At 34.2% G+C, this 8,891-nt stretch overlaps 1 protein-coding gene across 1 annotated transcript; it reads left to right on the plus strand.

Annotated features, from left to right (window-relative positions):
- The first annotated feature begins 420 nt into the window (after positions 1–420).
- LOC131621093 (E3 ubiquitin-protein ligase COP1) lies at positions 421–8,281 on the plus strand. The gene is made up of 13 exons (XM_058892304.1): positions 421–828; positions 1,164–1,241; positions 2,840–2,995; positions 3,274–3,630; positions 4,380–4,537; positions 4,956–5,021; positions 6,096–6,174; positions 6,322–6,477; positions 6,587–6,685; positions 7,008–7,112; positions 7,387–7,566; positions 7,709–7,819; positions 7,911–8,281. The coding sequence occupies exons 1-13, from the start codon at positions 532–534 to the stop codon at positions 8,079–8,081; spliced, it is 2,013 nt and encodes a 670-aa protein (XP_058748287.1). The 5' UTR covers positions 421–531; the 3' UTR covers positions 8,082–8,281.
- Positions 8,282–8,891: the final 610 nt, after the last annotated feature.

The following is an 8,891-nucleotide window of genomic DNA, read 5'->3' on the forward strand; positions in this document are numbered from 1 at the left end:
TAAAATATTTGTGAAGTAGCACATAGTAATATTCTCATATCTGTCTATTTGGCAGTCTTGTCATCCGTCCTTCTATATCCTTTCTTCTTCTTGTCCCTCACGGAAGTCCAATCTACTCTCTGTCATGCTTTCTCATAATTCTTTATTTCTTTTAATTTTTTTCCTTTTTAAGTAACTCTTTCACATAATTATTATTTTTAGTTCATTCTTTTATTTTACAATTTTTGATCATAACAATGTTTAGAGAAATGATTAGATATTAGATTAAATATAACAATAAATTTGATAATAATTAGCACTATTAAGAGGCCAGCATGTTGTGATGTGGCTTCTAGCATGAGCTGAATTCTGAAATCCAAGCAATCACGTGGAATTTTCTCACCCTCACAAACACAACACTAATGGGACCCACCTTCTTCCACCCTAAATCCCCTTTCTTCTCACACATAAGCAAAAACAAAATCAACCCCAAATCACCACCTCCACACGCGTCAAAACCATTTCTCTCGCAACAAAACCACATCCACCACCATGGAAGAACACTCAGTAGGACCTCTAGTCCCTGCAGTAGTGAAACCAGAACCTACTAAAAATCTCTCCACCGACACCACCGCCGCCGGCGACGCAGTTCCCACCATGTCTGAGTTAGATAAGGACTTCCTATGTCCGATTTGCATGCAGATCATCAAAGACGCGTTTCTCACCGCTTGTGGCCATAGCTTCTGCTACATGTGTATTATTACTCATCTCCGGAACAAAAGCGATTGTCCTTGCTGTGGTCATTACCTCACCAACAGTAACTTGTTCCCGAACTTCTTACTTGATAAGGTTTACATCGCAATTCGTCTTCGTTCGCAATTTAGCAATGCATGTTTAATTGCTATAGTTTAATTGATGTTTCGTGTTTCTAATTGTGAAATTTCGGTTATGAAATTGCGTTTGAGATTAGGATTAGATTGAAATTTAAGAAACTTATTGTTTGAGTAATGAATTCGGTTTCAAGATCTTTTCAATTTTGCGTTTTATGACAGCTCTTTGCGAATGTAACTGACTTATGTAGAAAAGTTTTTAGTGTGGAATTTGAGTATGAATTTTTTTTATCTTGAATTGATTTACTTCGAAATGCAGCTCATTGTTAAACGGTTTCTGTACCAAATTTGTAGCTACTAAAAAAGACATCGGATCGTCAAATATCAAAGACTGCTTCTCCCGTGGAGCATTTCCGGCAGGCAGTACAAAAGGTTGGTGATACTCTCGCTACTAGTTTTGGATTGGATTTTGTTGGCGGTGACCTTTATATTCGTTGTTGTTGATTTTGTTTTCACTTAATAGCTCATTTTTGCTTCTAGTTTCTCTTCGGAAAATGAATATTTAGTTGAGTTTATTGAGGAATACATGACCTATGAAGCATTGACACTTCATTGCCGTGTTTCTGACATATGTGTGTATCCATACTGACACTACATCTATGCATATGGCTACATTCTATCGCTTCCATTTTTCAAATTATCCGACTATCTATTGTATCTGGTGTCTGTGTTAGTTTTTCATTATACATGACACTTATATGTAGAGTTTTGACAAGGGGAGATTATATGTTTGAGGAAATATAAGTCGATACATTTACATTAGTTCGCTTGTTGAGAGGTTTATATAAAATAGTAGGCGCTAGATCAAAGTAGATTGTTAAGAATAATCTTATTTTCAGAACTGTAAGTCACCATTTTCCTCCTCCTGTCTAGCCTTTTCTCTTTCACGAATGGCTTATTTTATTGCTTGCAGCAATAAGCAATGCCAACTTCTTTAGAAGCCTAATGTAAGATGAGAACATGGTCAATCATTCTCTGTTCTAATGGAAAACTGCATCTCATAAATCTTAAAATTACCAATGCCAGACCGACCATTATGAGTATGTCAACTCCGGGTAATTTTTTGAACGGAAATATATCATAACTATTCATTTTGATTCAATGGCTATCACTTATTCTCCTGATCTTTCACAATAACACAATCCTCTCACTTGATGCATCTGTATATACAATTTGGAACATGAAATAAGTCAAATAACTTGGTTGAAGATGGAAGAAGAACAAGAGGGTCACTTGTTCTGGTGTTTAACACTTGTAATGTTATATAATTCTTGCAAATTTATTGTGTATGTGCAACTAGATCAAGGACCAAAAATATTAGTTAAATCTTGTCAGATTTCACTGTCTATTTTATTTTATGAAATGATCTTAATTATATGTTAGACCTCTCACTAAGCAAGGAGAGTAGGAAGGAGAGTACTTGTATATGCTTGAGTGAGCAGACATGTAGATTTTGTATTGAGGAAAGTAAATCAAATGAAAGATAGTCTAATCACTAGATGCTGAGACAAATCTAGAAAAACTATAAGAGATAGAGAACTATCAAGAAAGATATAGAGGTTAATAAGTTGGATAGAGATATGTTATATAATAGAACATCATGTAGTCGTTTGATCCTTGTAGCTGACCTCACTTGGTGGGATAAAACTTGGTTGTTGTAGAGAGTGCTATAGGTGGAGAGGCAGAGGCCGCTATAGGAATAAAACTTGGCTGTAGCTGACCCTTTCATCAAAGATTATCTATAATAGATAGTGGTTATTCGTCAATATTATCAATAGATACCAGTTTCTATCATTATATTGAAGATTTACCTGTTTATTAGCTTATTTGAATTCATACAACTTTTGTATTGAAGATTACTCTATTGTTACACTTACATGTTTCTGTATCACGTAATCTGTGGATCCTTGTTGATGCTTTTGAAGCTTTGTGATACAGATATATTTTTTATTTTTTGAATCTTAAAACAGGGATGTGAAGTGACAATGAAGGAGCTCGACACCCTTTTGTTACTCCTTACTGAGAAGAAAAGAAAAATGGAACAAGAAGAAGCTGAGAGAAATATGCAAATATTGTTAGATTTCTTGCATTGCTTACGCAAGCAAAAAGTTGATGAGTTGAAGGAGGTGCGCTAGATGCAATCTATCTATTTTATTTTTGACTAAATTATTACTCAGTAACAAAGAGTCTATTTGGTTTTAAAAAATATGGAAATGTTTTTGTAATAGTTAATTTAAACTAGATGAAAACATAAAACATTTTCACAAACCTAATAGATCCTTACTTATATTTCAATTTTTTCTTTCCCCTGTTTACATGTCGTGGTCTTCATTGTACTACTTATACAAGTTTCTTTGTTGAATTTATTGGTACTTATTGCAATCAATTGGTGTTTCATCTGTAGGTGCAAACTGATCTCCAGTTCATAAAGGAGGACATTGGTGCTGTGGAGAAACATAGAATGGACTTATATCGTGCTCGGGACAGGTACTCTGTGAAATTGCGGATGCTTGATGATTCTGCTGGAAGAAAATCACGGCATTCATCAATGGACTTGAATAGCAGTGGCCTCGCATCTAGTCCTTTAAATCTTCGAGGAGGGTTATCTTCTGGGAGCCATACTAAGAAAAATGATGGAAAGTCACAAATCAGCTCTCATGGGCATGGAATCCAGAGAAGAGATCCCATCAGTGGATCAGATTCCCAGTATATAAATCAATCGGGTCTTGCTCTAGTTAGAAAGAAGAGGGTGCATACACAGGTTATCTTAGTTTAATTTTCCGTGCTTGAATTTTTTATTTTATTTTATGTTTTTCTGAATATTTAATGGGTGTTTAGGAAAGCTTTTTGCCAGGAAACAAATTATATTTTGGATATTTTAAATTTTAAAGGAGAGAGAGTGAGATGACAAATTATGAAGATCTAGGAATCACGCCCTGAGATGAATTGTATTCTTATCAGAATGTAGACTGAAACAAGCTATATGCACTACCAAATTTTCATCATCCTCTTATCTTTTATTTAAAGTCTCATCATCCTAAAGTCAGGCATTACATATACATTGTTGATTTACTGAATACGATAAGGCCATAGACTCGAATTGAAAACTCTACGAATTTATTTTCTACCACAAAAATAATTAAAACCCAAGAATCTTAATGAATTTTTTGAGACTCAAAGTCACAAATGAAGCCCTGTTACAATCTCACACTAGTAATAGGAACTGCTAAAATAACCATGAAACAAAAGTGCATTTAAATATAACTTGCGTAGTAAAGTAGCAAACACCATATTGTTTATGAAGAACATAGACTTGTATACATTTCAAAATCGATTTTGTTTTTATGTTTACTTTCTTTCTATGTGTTATTTATTGTCTTTCAACTAGAATTTTGCAGAAGGTTACGTGTTCTTTATTGTCTTATTGTTTCTATTACTGGATTTACATCTATATACTTGGTTTATTTTCTCCTTCTTTGAAGCCCATCTGATTTCTTTCCCTTGGTCCAGTTCAATGACCTACAGGAATGTTATCTACAAAAACGACGACAAGCAGCAGATAAGCCAAATGGCCAACAGGAAAGGGATACAAATTTCATAAGTCGAGAAGGTTATAGTTGTGGTCTTGATGATTTTCAGTCAGTCTTGACAACTTTCACACGCTACAGGTATTACTATCCGTCTTTTTTTTGTCATTTGAAATATCAATTTATATATTGTTGGGATCGGAGGGAAAAGGGTCGTTTTCGTGGAAGAATAAATGGAGTCAAAGTAGTTAATTAGGAATAGTTAGGGTATTTAGCTAGTTAGAGGCGGATCACTTGATAAATGTGGGAAATTGGGGTAGAATGGATTAAAAAGATTGTATTCTGTGTGAATTGAGCCAATGCTCTACTATAAGAGGGGAAACCCTTTGTTGAAGTAATAGGATTTTAGGTGCAAGTAAGAAGGGAATCGAATGAACTAAACACTTTGAATTGTTATTATTGTTAAGCATGTTTCACTCTTTAGGTCTACTATCTCATATTTAGCTTGAAATCATTGGTATAAGATAATTCTCACTATGTTGAATTTCAATTGAAACAGTCGATTGAGAGTCATTGCCGAAATAAGACACGGGGATATATTTCATTCAGCCAACATTGTTTCAAGGTGAGTTATTTTATGAAATTGCCCATGGTGCTTTTAATATTCATCTGGTATTTGCCTCTAGTCCTGGCTTTAAAGAAATAAAGTAATCAAAGTTTTTATTCCAAGCTATTGTCGGTTACTGTATTATGGTTGGCCTCACCTCAACAGTGGCCTCGTTCTTAATTTAGTCTGTAATATGTTATTTCTTCTCTATATTGTAATAATGTCCATGATCAGAGATATATTTGATTCTTTTTGTTGAGTTGAGACAAAAGGTTTTATCTTTCTTTTGTTGTTTTCTCTTTCGTTAAATATTGGCAAGGTTTGGATGCTAAGGGGTTTTGGCATACTCGAACAGTTATATGTTCTTCATCATCACTTCTCTAAAAATTAATGTAACTTGAAAAGTCATCATTCTTCATTTTCGGATCTTTTAGTTTGCAATTTTTTTTTCTGCACACCTTTGAGTTCACACACTCTTACATATTTGTGGACGGATAATGAAGATTTTACATCATTATGTATCAATGCAATATGATATCAATCTTAGATAGCGGCACAACCATATCCCTAAAAATGGAATGGACCGGGAGCAGGGAGCAGAGTGGGTGTTATTTAGTGATGTGGACACTAATATTGTTAATGCTAATAAACACATAATTGTTAAAAAACTAACGTAAATTACTCAAAATTCATGAAGTATATTCATAGTTAGAAATAAAAGCCTCTAGTTTTAAGCAAAACATACTTGCAAATGCCAATAATAACCTTAATACCCTTTAAAATTTAAGTGTAATATCGTATTCAGCTGGTTCAGGCGCTCCCAGCCATTAGTGTGGCGTCGTTTCGAATCCAATCCCATTATCGTGGCTGTTCCAGCCGAGTCAACCATCCATGTCGTTCCGGCACGGCCTTGTTGTAATGTTTATTATCATAGAAATTTAGGTCTTGATCTGCTGCTATTTTACATATGGGACATACTCTAAACTCCCCTTCATGTATGTTTGAGTTTCATGCTGGATTTTTATCCAAGTACTTAAATTGTCAATGAATACTATTTTCACTGAATGCGCTGATTCATCACTTGTATTGCAGCATAGAGTTTGACCGTGATGATGATTTATTTGCTACTGCTGGAGTTTCCCGACGTATCAAAGTTTTTGATTTTTCTGCGGTAAGATGGATGGCATTTGCTTTCTAACATTTAATAACATTTTTTTATTTCTTTTCTTTTGATAGGTGAGTAACATTTTTGTGACTGTATTTTACATGTTGCCAAAGCTAATATAAAAAGATCATTCCCTATGTTTTTGCTTTTCAGGTCGTGAACGAACCCACAGATGCTCATTGTCCTGTTGTGGAGATGACTACACGTTCAAAACTTAGTTGCTTGAGTTGGAACAAATATGCGAAGAACCAAATAGCTAGTAGTGATTATGAAGGAATTGTAACTGTTTGGGATGTGACCACTCGAAAGGTAATTGTGACTCAAATGGACAATTTTTCTTCTATCATCTGTTTGGGTATCTTAGTCTATATACTTGCTGTTTTAGAGTTTTTTTATGACTATTACTTTCCTTTGGCAGAGTTTAATGGAATATGAAGAGCATGAAAAGCGTGCATGGAGTGTTGATTTTTCAAGAACGGATCCCTCTATGCTTGTATCTGGCAGTGATGATTGCAAGGTACTCTAACATTTATTTAGAAAAATATCGCCAATTTCACTGGAATGTGTCTGTACTTTCTTTCTGAAATATTTTCTACTAGTCTATGTTATATCTTTCTGAATCCTTGTTTGATTAACTTCATCTTTATTGATTTGTCATTTGGGAATTCTCGTTTCCTCTTCTAGTGTACACCACTATGTTTATTTTTCATTCTTGAGTGCCATCATGTTTATGTTTAATAAAGACAATTTAGCATTTTCTGCAAATATTAACCTTTTCTAATTTTGTTTTGGTTATTGAAAGCGATAAACTAACTGTAATTTCTGTATACTTTGAGCAGGTCAAAGTTTGGTGCACAAATCAGGAGGCCAGTGTCCTAAATATAGACATGAAAGCAAACATATGCTGTGTGAAGTATAATCCTGGATCTGGGAATTACATCGCAGTATGTTCCCTTTTCATTCAGTTAGTACTTGGTAGAGAATATCTGGATAGTTTGTTTGGATTAACCTTTAGAACATTAGGCTAGTGGCTGCATGTATCAAATCTATCACAAAATAAATTGCAGGCTAGTGGCTGCGTGTATCAAATCTATCAGAAAATAAATTACGATTATACACTCGACCAGTTGACCCTGCTCCTTATCTGAATCAATTGTGTTTCATTTTCCTTATCCATTTTAATTTCAGCTTGTCTTATACCCTCAAACATTTTTACAGGTTGGGTCAGCAGACCATCACATCCATTATTATGATCTGAGAAATATTAGCCGGCCAGTCCATGTTTTCACTGGGCACAAGAAGGCTGTTTCATACGTGAAATTTTTGTCAAACGACGAACTTGCATCGGCATCAACAGATAGTACACTGCGGTTATGGGATGTGAAGCAAAACGTACCAGTAAGTAATCTAACAAAAATAGTTTATTGCTTTGGTTTGATTATTGTCCAAGTTATCCTTCATTCATTCTACATTTAGTTTGTAGATTTTTATACTAAATTAGAATGTTGTTTTTCATTTTAATCCAAATGTATGTGTACAGGTTCGTACATTCAGAGGTCATGCAAATGAGAAAAACTTTGTTGGCCTTACAGTAAGCAGTGAATACATTGCATGTGGCAGTGAAACAAACGAAGTATTTGTCTACCACAAGGTTTGCGATCTTTAATTCTTTAATTATTCAGACGGTTTCTCTTGCATTATTTGTCTTGTAAATCGCTGAGAATTGAATCACCCTTTTGCAGGAAATTTCGAAGCCTCTGACATGGCATAGATTTGGTACCCTAGACATGGAAGATGCGGAGGATGAGGCTGGATCGTACTTCATCAGTGCGGTATGCTGGAAGAGTGATCGCCCCACCATACTAACTGCAAATAGTCAAGGCACCATTAAAGTGCTGGTGCTCGCTGCTTAAATAGAGTATTAGTTATTACTATGCTACAAGTTGTTGTACCTTTAAAATTGTACAGAGTATCTAAGTGTATATGATAGGTTTTAGGGATCTTATTGAGGTATTAGCTGAGGATAATATATGATAAATTAAGTGAGAAACTGAACTTTTGCCAATTAAGGATCTCAAATTTAATAAAATAAATTAGTTTAGGATTAAGCAAAGCCAAATGTAGCAGCATACAAAATGGAATTGGTTTTTTGTACTAATACAAACTCTTGTATAAATCTATAAATAAAGCACATATTCAGGAAACACGACATGGATACATAGAAGCTGTAATAATTTTAAAAAATGAATAAATTAAATGTAATAACAAACATTGCTATTGGTTTCAAACATGGATACTGGCTGTCTATTGCGCAACTACACGAACCCCTCATAAAATACCTAACTCAAATTTGAATTTGGTTAAAACATTGGGTACCTAAATCTGAATTTTATTTCTAATTCATTGTATATTCCGTAAATTTCGTTCAGTGATAAACTAAGTAAAAAAATTAATAGACAATACACAATGGGGGCACACAATTCATTTACAAAATCAACAATCTAGTCTAAACAAAATCAGTTCAATAAATTCATGAACTACTATCAACCATGACAAATTTACACCGTCATAAACGTATATGAGAGCATGCAAACGCTGCGAACCTGCATTACACTAAAATTGTTTGAGATATATTTTATTTTTTGTCTTTTAAAAAAATTGGTTTCAAAGTTGTTTCTACCGGAAAACCAGTTTAAAATTGGGTTTTTAAAATCTCTTTGCAA

The sequence above is a fragment of the Vicia villosa genome, linkage group LG7, assembly GCF_029867415.1.
Source record: "Vicia villosa cultivar HV-30 ecotype Madison, WI linkage group LG7, Vvil1.0, whole genome shotgun sequence".
Lineage (NCBI taxonomy): Eukaryota > Viridiplantae > Streptophyta > Magnoliopsida > Fabales > Fabaceae > Vicia > Vicia villosa.

Excerpts from the sequence above, each read along its gene's own strand:
- LOC131621093 (XM_058892304.1), top strand. The coding sequence starts at position 532 with ATGGAAGAACACTCAGTAGGACCTCTAGTCCCTGCAGTAGTGAAACCA. Across the intron at positions 6,478-6,586 it reads GGGATGTGACCACTCGAAAG|AGTTTAATGGAATATGAAGA; the intron begins GTAATTGTGACT and ends TTCCTTTGGCAG. Across the intron at positions 7,113-7,386 it reads GATCTGGGAATTACATCGCA|GTTGGGTCAGCAGACCATCA; the intron begins GTATGTTCCCTT and ends ACATTTTTACAG.